This window comes from Erythrolamprus reginae, chromosome 2 (assembly GCF_031021105.1).
Source record: "Erythrolamprus reginae isolate rEryReg1 chromosome 2, rEryReg1.hap1, whole genome shotgun sequence".
In the NCBI taxonomy this organism is placed as follows: Eukaryota; Metazoa; Chordata; class Lepidosauria; order Squamata; family Dipsadidae; genus Erythrolamprus; species Erythrolamprus reginae.
In genome coordinates this window covers 260,579,947-260,601,583 of record NC_091951.1, presented here as the reverse complement: position 1 = coordinate 260,601,583, position 21,637 = coordinate 260,579,947, and the positions used below count along the sequence as shown (strand labels likewise).

The 21,637-nt window shown below is 37.5% G+C and overlaps 1 protein-coding gene across 2 annotated transcripts in view; it reads left to right on the top strand.

The window, feature by feature from the left end:
• The window catches only part of FOCAD (focadhesin), a 200,309-nt gene that overhangs the window by 57,644 nt on the left and 121,028 nt on the right, over positions 1-21,637 (top strand). For both annotated transcript variants that reach the window (XM_070742518.1, XM_070742519.1), the window contains exons 12-15: positions 12,905-13,009; positions 15,515-15,616; positions 16,447-16,577; positions 19,889-20,015. In XM_070742518.1, coding sequence (XP_070598619.1) covers positions 12,905-13,009; positions 15,515-15,616; positions 16,447-16,577; positions 19,889-20,015 — 465 coding nt within the window. The remainder of the gene's footprint in view (positions 1-12,904; positions 13,010-15,514; positions 15,617-16,446; positions 16,578-19,888; positions 20,016-21,637) is intronic.

Below are 21,637 nucleotides of genomic sequence, written 5' to 3'. Positions count from 1 at the left end.
AATGGTTATCCAACATCTTAAAAACTTCCAGTGTTGGAGCATTCACAACTTCTGGAGGCAAGCTGTTCCACTGATTAATTGTTCTAACTGCCAGGAAATTTCTTCTTAGTTCTAAGTTGCTTCTCTCCTTGATTAGTTTCCACCCATTGCTTCTAGGTGCTTTGGAGAATAGTTTGACTCCTTCTTCTTTGTGGCAACCCCTGAGATATTGGAACATTGCTATCATATCTCCCCTAGTCCTCCTTTTCATTAAACTAGATATATCCAGTTCCTGCAACCATTCTTCATATGTTTTAGCTTCCAATACCCTAATCATCTTTGTTGCTCTTCTCTGCACTCTTTTTAGAGTCTCAATATCCTTTTTGCATCATGGAGACCAACACTGAATGCAGTATTCCAAGTGTGGCCTTACGAAGGCATTATAAAGTGGTATTAACACTTCACATGATCTTGATTCTCTCTCTCTATTAATGCAGCCTAGAACTGTGTTGGTTTTTTTGGCAGCTGCTGCACACTGCTGGCTCATATTTAAATGATTGTCCACTAGGACTCCAAGATCCCTCTCACAGTTACTACTGTTGAGCAAGGTACCACATATACTGTACCTGTGCATTTTGTTTTTCTTGCCTAAATTTAGAACCTTACTTTTTTTCAGCATTGAATTTCATTTTGTTAGATAATGTCCAATGTTCAAGTCTGTCAAGATTCTTCTATATTTTGAATCCAATTTTCTGGAATGTTGATTATTCCTTGCAGTTTGGTGTCATCTGCATATTTGATGAGTTCTCCATCTATCCTCTAGTCCAAGTCATTGATGAAGATGTTGAAGAGTACTGGGCCTAAAACAGCGCCTTGGGGTACTCCGCTGCATATTTACCTCCATGTAAATGTAATTCCATTGAGCACTGCACATTGAGTGTGTTTGGTCAGCCAGTTTTGAATCCATCTGGAAGACAGTGATCAAATAAACATGAAATATAAGTAACAAAAATATTTAAACCAAGTTTTTGCAATTTACATATAGGCAATATGATAGCTATCTAGTTTGCTATAAATTATTTACACTTGGGATTGAGATATTTTTCTTAAATATCTACAATTAAATTTTCATTTATGCCGGGATCAAATTGCACAGGCCCATTTTTGTTTGATGTTTGCATAATATTTTAATAAATCAGGCATTCTAAACATGAAAAATGTAATAGAAGATGCGAAAAACATTCATCTTATTATTTACTATTTAAGATTGTTGTGAACGCTCCTAAGGGATTTTGATAGGACTTCAGAGACGTGTGTGCTGCAACTGTAAAATAGAGTAACTTTTCTTTTTCAGATAGTTTTATTTATTTATTAAATATTTAGACTGCCTATCACTTGTATAAGGTGACTATTTATAAGTTATAAAATTTAAAAAAAGAATTAAACTACTTAGATTATAGAAACATAGAAACATAGAAGTCTGAAGGCAGAAAAAGACCTCCTGGTCCATCTAGTCTGCCCTTATACTATTTTCTGTATTTTATCTTAGGATGGATATATGTTTATCCCAGGCATGTTTAAATTCAGTTACTGTGGATTTATCTACCACGTCTGCTGGAAGTTTGTTCCAAGGATCTACTACTCTTTCAGTAAAATAATATTTTCTCATGTTGCTTTTGATCTTTCCCCCAACTAACTTCAGATTGTGTCCCCTTGTTCTTGTGTTCACTTTCCTATTAAAAACACTTCCCTCCTGGACCTTATTTAACCCTTTAACATATTTAAATGTTTCGATCATGTCACCCCTTTTCCTTCTGTCCTCCAGACTATACAGATTGCGTTCATTAAGTCTTTCCTGATACGTTTTATGCTTAAGACCTTCCACCATCCTTGTAGCCCGTCTTTGGACCCGTTCAATTTGGTCAATATCTTTTTGTAGGTGAGGTCTCCAGAACTGAACACAGTATTCCAAATGTGGTCTCACCAGCACTCTATATAGCAGGATCATAATCCCCCTCTTCCTGCTTGTTATACCTCTAGCTATGCAGCCAAGCATCCTACTTGCTTTCCCTACCGCCTGACTGCTAGTTTTATGATTATAAAACTATATGAAACCAGAACCAAGAAATGGAGAAGACTGGGATGAGGTCTTCTAACAATGGCAACCAGAAATCGTGAAAAGTCTAAGTTGGTGCAGTCATGTGCTATCACAACTGTGTTGCTTGGTGGTCCCAATTCTCTTAAGTAAGGACTACCTGTAATTTGCAACCTGCAACTCTCAATGCTTTCATTTTCAGTAGTGTATGTAAAAGGAACTATATCGTTAGCAATATGATGCAGTTCTCATAAGTCTGCCTTTAAGAATCTTTCCATCAACCAAGCCACTCTGCCAGAAATTATGCTCCGACAGTTTTCTGCTTCTTGGCACAAAAGTATCTTGAACATGTTGTATCAAAGGTCACATAAACATATTTCATTATATTTATTTATGGAGCATTCTTTTATTTTTACAGTCAGTGCCTGATCTTTACAGTTCAAACTCTTGCAGTCAGAGGAGGGGAACCTGAATTTTAATTTCATAATGTCATCGTGTACGAGATAAATGTTTTTCTTTCTAAAGAACAAGACCTTGCTGAAAGCTTGTTAATTGACTTTTCCAAATGGATTTCAAAAGAGACATGTTGTTCCATAGGTTTTCTATTCATGGCCAATTGTAGTTGCTTTAGCTTGTAGCTATAATAGGCTCTGTAGCTTATAGTATCACACTTCGGTGTTGACTAATAGTGATACCTAATTGAATGGCCTTATCCAGTACTTCTTAATATTTAAAAAGGAAGAAATAGAAAAGTTGTAGCTTATCACACTTTTCCCTGATCCCCTTTTTGCAGGAATTCTGCTTAGCTCAATATGCCAGGGACAGCTGATAAGATCAAAGAGAGAAATAGGCATATAAAACTGCCATTTCTTAATTTGCACAGTATCTGGTCATTTAAAGGCAAATATGTTTGTCAAATGAGGCATTCGTTTGGGTCAGCACAAGCTGATTGTTAAGATTATGACTAAATAGAAAAATGCAATGATCTCCCTCTGCAGAAAGAATCTAAATTGGGTCCTGCAAATCTTACAGGATTAATTTTTAAAGGAAAAATAAATCTGCTTTTTAAAAAGGCAGGGTTTCCCCCCCCCCCCCCTAATATTCTGCTAAAGAGATCAATTGGTAAGCCTATGTGATTCATCTAAGATCATAAAGAATCTGCTCTGGGCTGAAATATGTAGCTCTGGTTGCCACATTCATGCTTACAGGGACATCTGTCACTGATTTCTATTGAGGTCATTTGCATACTATGCAAAATAGCCAATATAGGCCTTATAATAATTGCAGCCTGATACAAGGTTGAGCAAAGAAGATCTATATACTTAGTCCATAGAGGAGCTATTTAATATTTGCAGTCTATCTGCTTCCAATGCATCTTATAAGGCAAATAATGGTTTGGAACAATTGAGAGGTTCAAGAATTCTTAGGTGAGCATGTTGCTAGTTTGAATGTGGAAAATCACTGCAGAAGTCATACTGATTTGTTTTGTTGGCAAAAGAGTTTAATGCTGATTTTCTAATGGGTTGAATGGACTCATTGTGTCAAAAACACTATTATTATGTTTTGTGTGAATCCAACCGTGCTGCGAGAATAAAAAATTAAATCGTTTGACTGAGAGGTCATTTGTGCATTGTAATACAAGATCTATTACCATTATTAGTGGATTATGAGTCCCTGGGGGATATTCACCCTTTTATGGTCTAGCTAAACTGCAGCAGTAAAATATTTAGTTGTAAATGACAGCCTTCTGGGAAATTCATATGAAAATAGTTCTCTTGTATATTACTTTGGACTCAAGAGGAAGATCAAGAACAAATCAAATGAAAGAATAAATGAGATTTGATTTTAAGCAAAAATGGCATTTCACATTCTCAGTTTGGGAACTAGGATTGTGTGTGTGTCTTTTTGTCTTTTAATAACTAGACATTAAATTACAAAGGGAATATACTGATCATTATAAGGGAACATATGACTAAAGTGAAATTATGGCATTGTACAGGGGAAAAAATTAAAACTCATCAGATTAAAATAAAGTACAAAATTAAAAGCATTGTTCAGGTACAAAGAGACTGGTTTACAGATTGCAAGATGAAATAACGGTAACTTATATACAATTTCAAAATTCTGAAATGCGACAGATATACCTGTACATATTAATCAGGTTTACAGCTTGAAGAACATGGTAGAAAATTAAAACTCATAATGCTTTGTATTAATTTATAGCAGAAATGACATTGTAGTAAACGTGATAATATTACCAGAAGGAGAATAACAGCATTGTTCTTACACTGAAAGTTTATGTTTGAGTTACAACAGTTTGTGCCCTGTGTCCTTAAAATGGCAGCAATTTTAAGTTGCATTGCCAAGGTTGAAGCCTGGAGACAATGTCTTCTCCAGGCCCGCAACTTCAGGCTGTTCCTTCTCCCAATTAGTTCCTTCCTTATTTTTTTCTTTGACATTATTTTGTCTCTTGCTGCCTTACTGTTTGCACAATAAACACTCCTTCATGTTTTCTAGATAGAATACTGACATCTCCCCCCACCTCATTTGTTAGACTGTTTTTCTGGGCAAACTAGTTTAAAACGATTGTTGTACCTGGAATTTTCATTTCTCTAAGAACTTTTTTTTCAAAAGAAGATGTATGTAGTTGTGAGTGCGGGGAACTCCGTGTCGCCATGGTGCTTGGTCACACCCCTCCTATTACATTGTATTATAAATTTAAAAAATATTCCTTTATATCATCAGATGGTTCCTCTCCTCTCCTCTCCTCTCCTCTCCTCTCCTCTCCTCTCCTCTCCTCTCCTCTCCTCTCCCCTTTTCCCTTCCCTTCCCCCTCCCCTCCCCTCCCTTCCCTTTTTTCTTTTGCAAGGTAATTTCTGTGTAGCTAAATGAAGATTAACTTGCTGACAGAATATAAACATGGGTAACAATTCTGTTTTGTGAAGGATCATATTTTGATCCTGACTAATAATTTTAAGAGCAGCGTGTAAATCTGAGATTTTGGCTTGACTGAGATTTTTTTTAAACTACAGTTTATTGTCTGAAGAAAGAAAGAAAGAGAAAGAAAGAAAGAGGGAGGGAGGGAGGGAGGGATGAATCCGCTAACTCTTTGTCAAGCATCTAATGGAGAGGGTTGGCATAGCTGCTGAATCTTTGGAGATGGTGAGGGATTGAAAATGCTGCATTATTAAGCAACACATTAAATAGCGTTCTGAGTGTGTTCATAGGCAGTGAGAAGCAATGAAGAAGGGGATAGAAAGAACTCTTAGGAGGAAATAGGTTGAAGAGTAAGTGCTCATTTAGCATTTGTAAGGACATCCAGCCTCCCTTTCTTTATGCCAGAAGTTAAGAGGTAGCTTTTGTTGGATTTTAAAAACCCAGTAGAGTACAACAAAGCATCAGAAACCATTGATTTATGATCTTAACATAATTTATAAAGTAGATATTGGTATAACATTGCTAGCTGCTTAACAAACATATACAGTGATACCTTGGTTAACAAACGTCTTGGTTAGTGTACTTTTCGGATAACAACCAAAAATTTCGGCAAAAATTTGCTTCGGATACCGAACAAAAATTCGGATACCGAACAGAAATTTTTGGTTATTATTCGAAATGTTACACCCATTGTCCATCACTCCCGCCCCTCCTTACCTCCTTACCTCTTGCCTCTGCCTTCGTCCCCTCGCCAGGGGAGCAACAAAGCATCGCTTCGGATATGGTGAGGTAGGCGCTGAGTCTGCTGGTCCCGGCAGCGGCTTCTCTTTGAGGACACCGCCGCTGATTGCGGCGGTGGCTTATTTTCGGGACAGCAGGGGCGGCGGGGGTCTGGGGGTCTGGGCATGGACGTAATGTCCCCGGCGCTGCTGTTCCTTGAAAGGAAGCTGCCAGAGCTGCTGCCGCTACTGCCGCCACCACCAGCTAATAATTATACATGTACATGTAGAAAAAAGCATTTCTAATTTCAGTGCTTTTTGAGGATATCCTTACGAAGATCATGTCAGACAATTGTGCAGCCGCGGTGCAAATAAAGTCAGAGATGCTGACATGAACTTGTAGTTTTACATATTAACAATAGTATTTAGACTTATATACAGCTTCACAGTGCTATATAGCCCTCTTTGAGTGGTTTACAGAGTCACCATATTTCCCCAAACAATGTGGATTCTCTATTTTTATATTTATATATATATATATTCTCCCCCAAAGGTTACTCAATGATGAGGCAGCAGTTGGTACAGGTGATCCTTTATTAGTAGAAGCTCGGTAGTTGGGGACAAAAGGGACCAGGAGAAGAGGAAGCAGAATGAGGGAATGAAGACTCTTGCAGGCTATTTATATTGCCTGTGGCAGCCAATGCCAGGGATTGAATTTCCCACTGCAGGCTCGGCCAATAAGGGCTGACCTGGCTGTGGCCAGGACACAACACTTAGCAACCAATCACAGTGTAGATTGCCTTCACATGAGAGCCAGTACTCACTCAACTAATCAACTATAACTGTGTGTTCTGGCTCATTGTACAGCTCCACTGTTCTAGCCACTAAATTTAAATATATTAAATATATTAACATATCTCTAATGATTTTTTGCCCCGTTGGAAGTAACTGTTAATTCTTGTACAATTGAAAATTAAAGGAATAACCTAATGGCTTTGAAACCATATGGTTTTTGAATGCTTAGTTCCTGTTTCTGAAGTTATGCTAATTTCAAGTTATTATTGTTTGAAAACTCTTGAGTTCAAAGGAAAGTTGTATACATTAGAGTGAGCTGCTAATGTGATTAAAGATGCATTACAGAGAAAAAGAAACGTTTCATAAAAATTGTTCAGAAACACCTCCTTTTCTGGCAAATAAAAACAATATGTATTTGTGAGAAGTTCAGGATTGCTTCTACCAAGGTTTATTTTGGTGTACAGTATTCCCTCGATTTTCGCGGGTTCAAACTTCGCGGAAAGTCTATATCACGGTTTTTCAAAAAATATTAATTAAAAAATACTGCGCGGTTTCCCCCCCTATACCACAGTTTTTCCCGCCCGATGACGTTATATGTCATCGCCAAATTTTTGTCCACCTTTAATAAATATTTTTTTAATAAACTTTAATAAATAAACATGGTGAGTAATAATCTAAATGGTTGTTAAGGGAATGGGAAATTGTAATTTAGGGGTTTAAAGTGTTAAGGGAAGGCTTCATAGCCAAAAATAGTGTATTTACTTCCGCATCTCTACTTCGCGGAAATTCGACTTTCGCAGGCGGTCTTGGAACGCATCCCCCGTGAAAATTGAGGGAACACTGTATTCCTATCCTGCACCTAGATAGTGCTTTATTTAGCCTAGTTCCAGATTTGTCCTGCTCTGGTTAGGTACCTACAATCTCCTGGCTCCAGTACGATAAAATAGGATGAGGTTGTCTGCAAAACCTGATTCAACTAACTTGCAAATCTTTGGGATTGTAAGTCTTCTGCCTCATACATCCCAGCAGCCAGTCAGATCCTACAGAGCCAGCCTTTTCCAGGTCCAGATAATGTTGCCTGGCTGGGCCTAGGGGAAGAGCCTTCCCTGTAGCCGCCCTGGCTCTTTGGAACGAACTCCCCCAAGAGATTCGTATTGCCCCCACTTTCCTTGCCTTCCATAATGCTCTGAAGACCAACCTCTGCTGGCAGGCTTGGGGCCGTTGAAACTTTGATATCTTGCCCCGTCCAATAAATGAATGTAGGATGTATGACGTATGAATCCGTTTGTTTAGTTTTTAACTATACGTTTTTTAGAATGCAATTTTATGTAGATTTTATGTAGATTTCTAATATGTTGTAAGCCGCCCTGAGTTTTAGGAGAAGGGTGACATAGAAATTGAATGAATGAATGAATGGATGGATGGATGGATGGATGGATAATATAAATAAATGGGCGCTTTTTTTGTTTGGTGCTGACCCATCACTCCTAAGATCTATGCCTTGTTTAATTTTGATAATTTTTGTTTTTCTCTACCTTACACATTATTTTTTTTCTGAAACATGCATTTCTTTCAAAACCACACTGCTGTTGTGTTAATTGTATCTTGCTGGTATGTAAGTTTATAGTAGATATAACATTTTGGTTAAAATGGAGAAATTTGTATTAAAATGTACTTCCTTTTATAGCATTATTATTTTGCTATGTTATTGCATGAAGTACATGTCATTGAATCTGATGGTTTAAAATACCAAGAATATTTGAGTATTAAATTTGAGTACAAACTATAATGTAAAAATGTAAATATCTACAAAAGTATTATTAGATGGATTTACTATTTGGTATTTAACAGCAATTATTTTAGCAACAATAACTTTCTTAGTCTTTATTCAAACTCTCCCATTTAATGCAAATTTTAGATGTAAGATATAGAAATGAGAATTACGTCATTTAATAATTTATTTTCAAAGCAATATTGTAGCCTAAGAAATTAGTTTAGAAACTAAAGATGCTTAATTTATTTACAGTTCCAGTAAAATGTAAAAAAATGCACAACGCGGCATTTGCACATTTTATAGGGATACTCAACTTTGGGGCTCATCTTAATCTTGAAAGCTTGGTGGATTTTTAAACTTATCACAAAATGATGGACATGACAGGATTTACAAAATAGCAAGCAATGGGAATGGGTCAATCACAAAATGTCCTTTTTTAGAAAAGGCAGACAGAAGGAAATGAAACACAAGTAACCTGCCAAAAATCTCATTACAAGAATATGTCTAAGTCTGTTTTCCAAGGACATTCAGTTTTTTTTGCTCCAGTAAAATACATTCATGTTGTAAGGACAAATTTCAAATTTCCTTTTCTTTTTCTTTGTCGATGACCCAAATCATCTCCACTTTATTTTCCTAGGGTAAATAGTCATAAACCAGATCAGTATGTCTGTTTGTGTCTATGAGCAAGATTTAGAATGAACTTCAATGGGGAAGTAAAACGAAAACATATACTGTATTTTCCGGAGTATAAGATGCACCAAAGTATAAGACGCACCTTAGTTTTTGGGGAGGAAAATAGGGAAAAGAATCTGGTTACCAGATATTCATCTGGATAGCATCGTAGTCTGGTCAGTTTCAGCATATTATTTTATCCCCTGCTTAGGGCTTTTAAAAAAACCTTATTTGGAGAGAGTAACAATAAAAGAGTTTGCAAGCCAGTATGAGCTGGGAACATTGTTAGAATTTGGTTCGGGCTGGAAAGAAAAATTCTGAGCAAGTAGAACAATGAAAAAAACCTCAAAGACTTAGAGGCTTGGAAAACATTCTTAGCCGAGAGTAACAATGAAAGATCTTACAAGCCAGTAAGAGCTGGGAACATTGTTAGCACCTGGTTAGGGCTGAAAAAAAACACCATTTGGAGCAAGTAGAACAATAAAAAAACATGCAAAGACAGGATTTGGAAAACATTATTCACAGAGAGTAACAGTGAAAGAGCTTGCAAGCTGGTAAGCATTGGGAACTTTGTTAGCACCTGGTTAGGACTGGAAAAAACTTAGTTGGAGCAAGTTAGAGTAATGAAAAAAAAACTTCTGCAAAGGCTTAGAGTTTGGAAAAATTATTTGCGGACAGTAACAATGAAAGGACCTACAAGATAAGAACTGGGAAGATCATTAGCAGCTAGTTAGGGCTGGGGGGAAAAAGCTTCGAAAAAAAGCTGCATTCAGAGTATAAAACTCACCTGAATTTTCAGCCTCTTTTAGGGAGGAAAAAGGTGTGTCTTATACACAGAAAATATGACAAGTATTGGGACAAAGAAAAAAAAAACCCTAATCCCAGGTTGAGCCTATTATTCACCTGCTAATCTTCATAACCATGTTGTTCATTTTTGTCCATGGCAAAAATTGACGTCTTATTTGATCAATGTATCCATTTTTGGTGGTGGTTCCCTCCATCTCTCTGTTTACCCTACTCTTTCTGCTTCAAACCCATACAAAATGAAGTGCAGCCGGGTTACCAGGAGGGAGCAAGTAATCAAGAATGCTACATAGCCTCTTTCAAATTGCAAATCAAAAATAACTTAGTTTTAATTAATTGGATTTAGCCTTCTGTATTATATTGTTTTTATATATTGTAAGCTGCCCCGAGTCCTTGGAAAGGGGCGGCATATAAATCCAATAAATAGATAAACAAACAAACAAACAAACAAATAAACAAACTTAGTCATCAGTGACACATGAGAGTAGTTAAGTATGTTGAGTTCATCACTGCCAGGCATCAGTGAATTGAATCTGCTAATTCTTTTATTTATTTATTGTTAGAGTTGAAAGGGACCATGCAGGTCATCAAGTCCAACCCCTGCCTGAGCAGGAATCCTAAAGCACCCCAGCCAAGTGGCAGTCCAATCTCCTCTTGAAAGTGTCCAGAGTTGGGGAGTTCGCAACCTCCGCAGGCAGGTTGTTTCACTGGTTGATCGCTCTGACCGTCAGGAAGTTCTTCCTTACTTCTAGGTTGAATCTCTCCCTTGGTCAGCTTCCAGCTGTTGTGAGCCGTTCTTCCATTCTGAGCATTTCAAGTTCAAAAATTGATTCAGAATCAGTCAAATAGTGTATGTTTCAAATTCAATGCAAATTAGATATGCTGAAGGTTGCTTTGATTCTTTCCAGCTCAATGGCGTGCAGAATAACGTTTTGAAAATTGAACAAAATAGGGTTAAATTTGACATGGTTGGAAAACTCAAGGAAAGAAAGTTCAAAAATGGTCCAAATTGCCCAGTGGTTGAAGAATGGGTGGGTGGGTGGATCTTAACACACAATATGTATATGAAGAGCAAACGACTGTGTTGTGGAGTCCTCCCTTCCAAACTCTTCTTCCTCTCTTCCCCATCTATTCATTTCGTCTCTTTGCCCTGAAGTGGCATTATTATTGTTGTTAAAAGGGTCAGAAACAACTCCAGATGTTGTGTATGATTTCTGTAGCTTGTTCAGAGATGTATATTAGAAACAATTGCATCGATCTTTTAAAAAGGGAGAATAATGTATTTCAAGCTTGGCATATCCAGAAAAATTATAAATGGGAAAATGGTAATATTTAATTTAAAAAATATTAGCGGAAATGAAAGATTTAGACTGGTGAATAAATTCCTGTCTGAGAGACTTTAATAATCAGCTCTTTAATGTAAAAACATTTCCCCCCATAGAATTCAATGGTTGTCTTCAGCTACAGTATGATCCTGGGTAAAGATTTAATTGGTTTAAGGCATTCCCAGCAGGTATTAATAGACACCAGCTCATATGCCAAGGCACCTTTTCCCTTTCAATCTGAAGCACCATTGCACATCCCTTTTAATTAATATAATCCAATTCATAAAAGAGGAAATAGTTGAGGAGTGCTATTACTAAACTGCTGGAGGGTATGAATGCTCATGGGAACTATGATAGTTTATTACGGCAAGAACGAACCATCCTTATTCCTTCCTTTCTTCCTATAGGAAAACATTTTGAAACATTCCTTTTAATGGTAGTTTTGTTATCCAGATTAGGAAATGTTTAAAAGTTTAACATTAATCCCAACCAAGCTTTTTAGAAGTAATCATAGATATTATAAATCTTGTAGATAACAGAGAAGGTTGTACTTTGCAAAAATAGATGTATACAACCTGCAAATTCTCTCAGACATATTGGAAGGCAGACTGGAAGAGGAATATGTGAAACATATTATTATTATTATTATTTATTTATTCATTCATTCATTCATTCATTCATTCATTTATTTATTTATTAATCAGATTTGTATGCCGCCCCTCTCCGCAGACTCGGGGCGGCTAACAGCAATAATAATATAATGTAAACAAATCTAATATTTAAGTTAATTTAAAACCCCAATTTAGAAACCAATCATACATACTAACATACCATGCATAAATTTTATAAGCCTAGGGGGAGGGAAAGTCTCAATTCCCCATGCCTGACGACACAGGTGGGTTTTAAGGAGCTTACGAAAGGCAAGGAGGGTGGGGGCAACTCTGATATCTGGGGGGAGTTGGTTCCAAAGGGTCGGGGCCTCCACAGAGAAGGCTCTTCCCCTGGGTCCCGCCAAACGACATTGTTTAGTTGACGGGACCCGGGGAAGGCCAACTCTGTGGGACCTAACTGGTCGCTGGGATTCATGCGGCAGAAGGCGGTCCCGGAGATATTCTGGTCCGGTGCCATGAAGGGCTTTATAGATCATAACCAACACTTTGAATTGTGACCGGAAACTGATCGGCAACCAATGCAGACTGCGGAGTGTTTCTGGAACATGGGCGTATTTAGGAAAGCCCATGATAGCTCTCGCAGCTGCATTGTGCACGATCTGAAGTTTCCGAACACTTTTCAAAGGTAGCCCCATGTGGAGAGCATTACAGTAGTCGAGCCTCCAGGTGATGAGGGCATGAGTGACTGTGAGCAGTGACTCCCGGTCTAAATAGGGCCGCAACTGGTGCACCAGGCAAACCTGGGCAAACGCCCCCCTCGCCACAGCTGAAAGATGTGTTATTGGATTTGTATGCTGCCCCTCTCCGCAGACTCGGGGCGGCTAACAGCAATTATATGTTTTAACATATTGAAATATAAATTGTCATAATATACAGGCACTTTCTACATCTTATACTTATTGCTTTTGCTTCATTGTCAAACTTCAGTTGTAAACAGTCCATTTTTAAAAATTTTGCAATATAAAGTGCAATATTTCACAGTCGCTTTTCATTTCTTTTGGTTGTTTGTCTCAACCCTAATTCTGTCCTGAAATTAGGAAAAGTGAGCACAAAAGAAAAGCTTCTATTTATCTGTATTAGTGTTTATAAGTAATTTAATATGCTAGTTTTATGTTGGTTGCTTTTATGTTTAGGTGCCAAATCTGATTCCTGTTCTGATGTTTAAATTGGGAAGACCACTGGAGGCCACACTCTGCCGGGACATATTGTATACTTTACCTGCTTTGGGAGTTCATAAGGTCAGCATGAAAATATAACTTCTCTCTCCTATTATTTACATGAGATACAATTACTTTCAATGCTATTGTTATTTTTTCAAAAGATCTTTGATACTTGTGATAATAATGTTTAAAGCTATAACGTTGGGACCCAAATTGCGATGCCTGAATCTTGTACACAGTTTTGATTGTACAAATTTAAAATGTTAACTATAATTGCCCTGAGTGTTGGCCTAGGAGGATATTTTGGTGGTTTATTTCTGTACTGCTATATGATCCTTGGCATGTGCAATTACATGGCTCAGGACAATTATGACTATATACATTGTGAATGATTCCTTTTAAGTAGGTATCATGTAAAGCAGTGTTTCCCAACCTTGGCAACTTGAAGATATTTGGACTTCAACTCCCAGAATTCCCCAGCAAATGCTGGCTGGGGAATTCTGGGAGTTGAAGTCCAAATATCTTCAAGTTGCCAAGGTTGGGAAACACTGATGTAAAGGTACAAAACATTTTTCTAGTGTCATGGAAAAAGGTTAAGAAAATGTGCTTTAAAAATGGATTTTAAAACCGTTATACACAGGAACCAATGAATGGGGGAAGAATTCAAATGTTGACAGATAGGAAATAATGAAGAAGAAAATAGTAATAGGGATGTCACCTTGTATTTGATCAACATGCAGACAACTATAACAGATGACAAGACTGAACCAGTGAAAGGGGTTAAATGGAGCATCAATCTCAAGTCCCTTCATACCCACAAGAATTCTAAGCCTAGCTCACCTTGAATTCCATTGACTGTTATCTACTGCCAGTTTGCATTGATCATTAGTGGTTCAGATTCTTTTAGAAGGCTAGCATGGAATAAACTTGTATGCATTTGAATCCCTTTGCTTCCTGATTCCTCGCGTCTGACAACAATTTATTTATATGCCGCTCAGAGTCCTTTTGGAGTGAGAGTCATATAAATACAATAAATAAAATAAAATAAACAAATAAACAAGCCAGATATTGATTAAATTGGCAAGTTCAATTTGTTTTATTTTTATTTATTTATTTGTTTTGTCCAATACACAATAATACACAATGAGGGTTATAGAGGATATAATCAGGTAGAATGTATGAAAGGGGGAATAGAGGAGAAAATAAAGGAGTGAAATATAACTATGAGAGAATAGCAGGAAAAGATATAGGTATAGAAGAGGAGATATAGGAGATATAGGAGAGACAATAGGACAAGGGACGGTAGGCACTCTGGTGCACTTATGTACGCCTCTTAAGTTATAATTAATTTAGTTATAATTTAGTTATAATTAAGTATTTATCTTTAATAATATGAGAGGCAAAAGCCAAATAAATGCATCAAATGAATACAAGTTAAAATAACAACTGGGTGGAAGAGCATTCTTATTTAAATAGCACTAGCACTTAGACTTATATACCATTTCATAATTACAGCTCTCTCAAGGCAGCTTACAGAGATAGCATATTGTCCCCAACAACTTGGGTTCTCATTTTCAAATCAAATCAAATTTATTATTACAGCCATAGACCAAAACAAATAAAAACACTTAGTGAATACACAACCAAAAGTTGTAGGATAAAATGATGAAATGTTCTAATTTTACTGACCTTGAAAGGATGGAAAATCTTGAGCCACTCAGAATTGAATTCCTGGAATGAACAGTGAGTTAGCCTGCAGAACTGCATTCTAATCACTGCACCACCACTGCTCTAAATAACAACAACAACAATAATATATGTTAAGTATAACTATGTTCAGATGTACTAGTTGAGGTATTGAACTAAGACTAGGGAGATAAAAATTCCAGTCTCCACATAATCATTTGAGGAGTGACAGAATTAGTCTCTGTCTCTCAGCAAAATTTATTTTACAAAGGAGGAAAAATTGGAAGAGAGCATGTTATGTGTATTGCATTGAGTTCTGGAAAAAAAAAAGGTTGGATATAACAGTCATAAACAAATAACATCTTATTTAACAATTCGTACTTTCAGTTCACATCTCTGGGTGATTTAATCTAATCCCAGTATGTACAATGAATACAATTCACTGAAGTCACATATAGTTCTTAAATTAAGAATGTATCATTGTTTATATTCAACAGAATAACCTTTTAATGGTTCATTTGCATACATTTCTAAAAATATCGTACGTAAAGTTTCCACAAATTAGTTTATCCATTATCAAGTATATTAATTCACTTGAACTATAAACACCATGTCTACTCTTATCTTCCAATGATAGTGCAGATTATAGTTTATAAATCAAGCTAATGTGGGATTGTTGGCCCTACCTCCAATTTTTATAACTTTGTTTTCTGCTTTGTCCACTTGTAATACTAAATTGTGCAATCAGTCAAATTAAAAATTACTTTCTGATTGCTGTCTTAAACAAGGAGACCACTTCATGGGTCTGGACATAGTACAAAATTAATATCTCTGGATTTATTTTGCATGATAAATGAATATACAAGAAATTGCATTTACCAAAAATATATCTTCTAGGTCTGTGTTGCACAGATTTTACGTGTACTGCAGGTGTTAGGAAACACTCCAAAACTTCAAGCTGTTACGTTACGTCTGATGACATGTTTATGGGAAAAACAGGTAAAGCTTTGCAAAGTGTTAATTTTCAGTTCAACAAAAAATGCTGTGGCAAGCCATATTTTACAAACTTGAAGAGTTGTGAATATAATCTTTGCTTGAAAACAACTTTTTATTTAAGTAATTTTATTAAGTAAAATTTTGGAAGGCTACATATAAACTGCAGGTTATCCTTTCATAATATAAACTCTTACCTGAAAATTAGTTAAAATATTGTGTACAGGGATCAGTATTTTTTTCAAGTGTGCACCGTCTTTGTTCATCCATTGTAATCCAAATTGGAGGGTTGGAAAAATGATATAAAGGGGCTTAAGATCCTCTCTAACAGTGGGTACTTCGCAGTGCCTGTTTGTAGAAATATACCTGTACATACACACACATGGAATGAGAGTTTATACACACCTATGTTCTCACTCTGTTAAATGAAAGAAAAATCAGAGGCCTCCTATAGGAGCTGTTGTTAAAAAAAACAACCTTGGAAACATTTCAGAAGCCCTACTTAATGTCCTTTCCCTACGTTTTTAAAAATTGTCCCAAATTTTGTCATATACTTTGAGATTGTTGCATGAAATATTGTGAGAGCTCTAGTATGATAATCAAGATGTATTATTTATGGATCTTAGAAGTTCTCTCTCTCTCTCTCTCTCTGTCTCTCCCTCCCTCCCTCCCTCCCTCTCTCTCTCTCTTTCTCTCTCTCTTTCTCTCTCACACACAATGTGCAGTTATTGCCAGGGCCTCATATAGTAGTTGTTTGAAAGATTAATAAATAACAAAGCAATAAATTGTCACTCTCTAATTTTCTTTTTCCTTTTCTCCTATCAAAATGCATTTAGGATCGAGTTTATCCAGAACTGCAGAGATTCATGGCAATGTCTGATATGGCTTCATTATCTGTTAGTAAAGACACTCAGTGGGAGAAAGTGATTGCGAAAGCTGCTTCTATCAGAGATATATGCAAGCAAAGGTAAATGTTAGGTTTGATATATTAAACTAGCATATGTTCTTCTTGGCTTGATAATATGTATTGTTTGTTTCTATTAGAATTAACTCTTTTAAAACATTCCCCTTTTTTGGCAAGGTTTCAAGGCAAAAGGTTTTTTTAGCAATATAGTAAAAGTTGTTGGAGCTGTTTTATTTCTACTATAATTTTCATTCCTTCCTTCAACTTTCTACCCCCTTTTTCCCTTTAAACTTATATAAGCTTATCAGTTCTAAAATTGTGCTGATTTTAGTTCTTTAATGCTCTTGTGTGTACTTTCATTTTTTCTTTTGTGGAAAGGAATAATAATGTATCTTTATGCTGATAATAATATTAATAAAGAGTATGGCCTAAAAAAGGGAACTATAACAGTCTCAGACCGTGATGGCAAATTTATGGCATGTGTTTCACAGGTGGTATGCAGAGCCATATCTAAGGGCACATAAGGCATTGCCCTACGTCAGCCCCCAGCATGTACATGCATGCTGGCTAGCTGATTTTCAGCCTCCTGGAGGACAGGGGAGGTCCTTTTCACCTTCTCCAGGCTTCAGGAAAGCCTCCGGAGCCTGGGGATGGCGAAAAACAGACCCAAGGGGCCTACCAGAAAGGAATCTGTGGCCATCCATATATTATTAATCTACCATTCCAAGCACTGGCCATTATTATGAGTGGGGCAACTGGAACCTGAAATTTAATTACAGCTAGAAGGGCATAATTCACCATATCTACCATAAGAGAAAACATAAAAATGCTTGGAGCCAGGAAAACTATAATCTTCTAAGATATTTTAAAATTCTTAGTTTATTCATCTTTATTACAGTAGTACCTCTACTTAATTTAATTTGTTCCGTGACCAGGTTCTTAAGTAGAAAAGTTTGTAAGTAGAAGCAATTTTTCCCATAGGAGTCAATGTAAAAGCAAATAATGTGTGCAAACCCATTTGGAAAGAAATAAAAGCTTGGAATTTGGGTGGGAGGAGAAGGAGGAAGAAGAGGAGGACAGTCGCTGCCAAAGGAAGGTGAGGTAAATAAAAAAAATCCAAAGGCTTAAAAAAAAAAGAGGGACTCTGAGGCGTCGAGGAGGAGCACGCGCCTCCCATACACCTGGTGCGAGGCCCTGGGAGGCAACCTCGCGCCAGGTGTATGGGAGGCAGAGTGAGGGAGTCACCATAGCGAAGTGGTTTATTCCCTGTCCAAGCGCCCAGAGAAAGGAAAATGCTCCATTCGCTCTGGGCTGCCCAGAGCGAACGGAGCATTTCTTTTCTCTGTGTGCTGGCAGAGGTTTATTCCCTCTCCTAGCGCCCAGAGAAAGGAAAATGCTTCATTTGCTCTGGACTGCCAAAGCCTCCTTAAGCACCACCGAAAGGCTCCTCTGGCAGCCCAGAAAAGCCCGAGATGGCCGGGATTAAAGGGAGAATGGCAGAAAACTGGCCGGGACTTTGTGCCACTCTCAAATTTCCTAGGAAATTTTTCCAGGCTCGGATTCTTAAGTAGAAAATGGTTCTTAAGTAGAGGCAAAAAAACTTGAACACCCGGTTCTTATCTAGAAAAATTCTTAAGTAGATGCATTATTAGGTGGAGGTACCACTTTATATGCTCTTATTCTTTTTTTCACATTTTTGTCTGTATTTATATAGTTTCTTTAGACACTCCAGTTTAAAAAATGAACATTAGTAAAATGTGTGACGCTAACTACTTGTCTGTGGTATAACATAAATGTAAGTTTGACTATTGAGCCTTATTCAATAAACCATTATTGTATTAAGTTCAGTTATACTGACAGCTCAACTTGTGGAAAAGGCATGAAATAAATTGACTTCATTCTCAGACATGACAGATTCATTAAGGATTTAGTTAGATCTTAAACAATATGCTGAAAATCTTGAAACAGCTTGAATCAATTGTGTTAAGTGGTGTGCAGAGCAATCCTCGAGTTATCAAGGACATGCACATGGATATGAATAATTATCCAGTCACACAGAGATATGTTAAAGTACATATAGTGTTTACTTTTAAGAAATAGCACAGTCCAAATAAACAATCCAGGTCATACACTTTCAAATCAGGCAATCTCTCAAAATACAATAATTTTTTTATCAGTTTGTCTTTGTCATATACATTCAACAGAGATATTACAGCTTACAAACACATCAAAATATCAGATAGAATAACAGAGCACAACACAGAGATCACTATCAAGTCAAAGAGTCAATCAGAATGAAACAACAGTGAGAATAAGACATGATATCTAGCTCCCTCTTATGGCAATTTGCAATACTACAGCCAATCAGAACATAGCATACATTTTAAAACTATATTACATCAATCCATACAACAATACATTGTTGGCTCGTTTATATATTACCAACCCAACCGTTTGTACAAAGTACTAACAAACTGAAACAGGAGAGGGGCAGCATATAAATCCAATAGATAGACAGACAGACAGACAGACAGACAGACAGACAGACAGACAGACAGACAGACAGACAAATTTGGCCTAGGAAATGGGCTGAGAGAGAATGATGGGCCCAAACTGGTTTTCACAGCCAAGATAGAACTCCAGCTTTCTAGTCCAGTACCTTAAACCAGTGGTCCCCAACCTTTTTTCCACCAGGGACCAGTTTCAGCAAGACAATTTTTCTATGGCCCGGTGGGGGCGGAAAGGGATGTGGTTGGGGGCGGGATTAAGCATGGGGGTGTAGTTTTATCGTTCCATTGCCTCTGTTTCCTCCCCCTCTTTTTAATTTTGCAGGGGAGCCGAGGTGACAGAGGGAGGAAGGGTAGGAGGGGGCGGTTTCCTGTCTCTTTCCCGTCCCATTCACTCGGGACCACCGTTTGCCTCGGGCCGTTTGCCCCCAGGAATAGGGTGGGGGAGCCTAGCAAAAAAAGAGCTACACAATGCCAAAGCCTTTCCGTCTGAGTTGCAGGCAGAGTGAGGGCTTCGCGAGGAGGAAATAGACCAGTTTTGATGAGGGAGGAAAGACAGGAAAGGAAGGAAGGAAGCAAGCAAGCAAGCAAGCAAAAGTTTTCTCGGCCCGAGGCAAACGTCGGTCCCGATTGAACGGGAGGGGAAAGAGACAGGAAACAGCTTGACACTCGCTGGCTCCACAGCAGCTGCTGACTCCGCAGACCGGTGCAACATGCCCCGCGGCCCGGTACTGGTCTGCGGCCCGGCGGTTGCGGACCCCTGCCTTAAACCACTAGACCAAACTACTATAGATCTTGACACATACATGCAATTATATTCACTTTCTGTAGTTCTATAATTACATGAAAACTTTTGTTTCTTATTAGGCCTTACCAACATGGGGCAGATATGCTGGCTGCAATTTCACAGGTACTGAATGAATGCACAAACCCCGATCAAGCCACACCTGCTGTCTTAGTCTTGCAAGGACTTCATGCACTTTGTCAAGCTGAGGTACAGTTTACTGAGTTCAGAGAGCTATTTTTCTCCTTTATGTATTGCATGTATTGTTCATCATTCCTTCTGGTAGTTGATGGAATAAAATCTGATATTTCATTTCTGTTAAATAAGATTCTGTTTTCCTCATTCACTAATCTTATTTTATTAGAGAGTTGTAAACAAATTATATTTCAGTCATTGATGGACTGGCTCTGAAAAGTATTGTTCTTGATATATATATACATTGCAATTGTGCCTTGAATTTATTTATGTTGATGTCCAAGGACCTATTTTCACCCATGCTGTTAGGGGGGTAGAATTTGTAGTACCTGAGATATCAGTTACAGCAGTATTCTTCAATTATTTTGTTAACTAGTAATATTAAACTGGTTTTGCAGAATAGCATCAAGTGGTAGCTTCGTCTAAAGATGGGAGATAAGAGAATATAAGTGGAATGAGGAAAATATTTCTTAGCATTGTGATACTGTTGGTCATACAGTATGGCAATTAAGATGTTTGGATGTAAGATGCTGTGGCACCTGGAATCTTGTGGCATCTCATACTGTTGATGGTATAGTTGGGAACAAAGGGGAATTGGGAGAAATGAAATAGCTTGATGCTAGGGGTTATTCCTGCTCTTGATCATTATAGTTCTGGTTATGACCTATAAAGCCCTTCATGGCACCGGACCAGATTACCTCAGGGACCGCCTTCTGCTGCACGAATCCCAGCGACCAGTTAGGTCCCACAGAGTGGATCTTCTCCGGGTCCCGTCAACTAAGCAATGTCGCCTGGCGGGACCCAGGGGAAGAGCCTTCTCTGTGGCGGCCCTGGCCCTCTGGAACCAACTCCCCCCAGAGATTAGAACTGCCCCCACCCTCCTTGCCTTTTGTAAACAACTTAAAACAAACCTCTGCTGCCAGGCATGGGGGAATTGAGATCCTCTTTCCCCCTAGGCCTTTACAATTCTATGCATGGTATGTATGTATGTATGTATGTTTGGTTTTTATATTAATAGATTTTTAATCATCAATACCAAATTATTATTGTACACTGTTTTATTGTCGCTGTTAGCCGCCCCGAGTCTCTGGAGAGGGGCGGCATACAAATCCAATCAATCAATCAATCAATCAATCAATCAATAAATAAATAAGTCAATAAATAGTTCTATAGCTAGAGATCTATAGCTAGAACTCACAAATGGAGAATGTATAAAAGTAATAGAAAGACTATGAAGCAGGCACTGAATAGTTCACTTACATTGCAGTAATTGAAGTCATTTAGGTTTTCATTGCATGTCCTAAATTATTGAATCCATTCAGAAATAGCAAGTTCAAAGCACCACACAGCCTCTCCCACTTCACATATAGGCATAACTCTTTATTTTTTGTATGTCTATGACATCCACTTGAGTTTTTGCAGATGGCTTAGAATTATATCCCATCAGTGAAACATTAAGGTATAATTAATTATAAGCTATAAAAGAAGAAAATGGAATATTAAAATTTCCAGGAGCAGATAATATAATTAACCAATCCTCTGAAATAGCACAATTTTTGACAGTTAAAATGTAAGAACTTAAATGGATTTTGTGAAAGTTTTCAAATATGGAACAGAAATATGGTGTGTAAAATAAA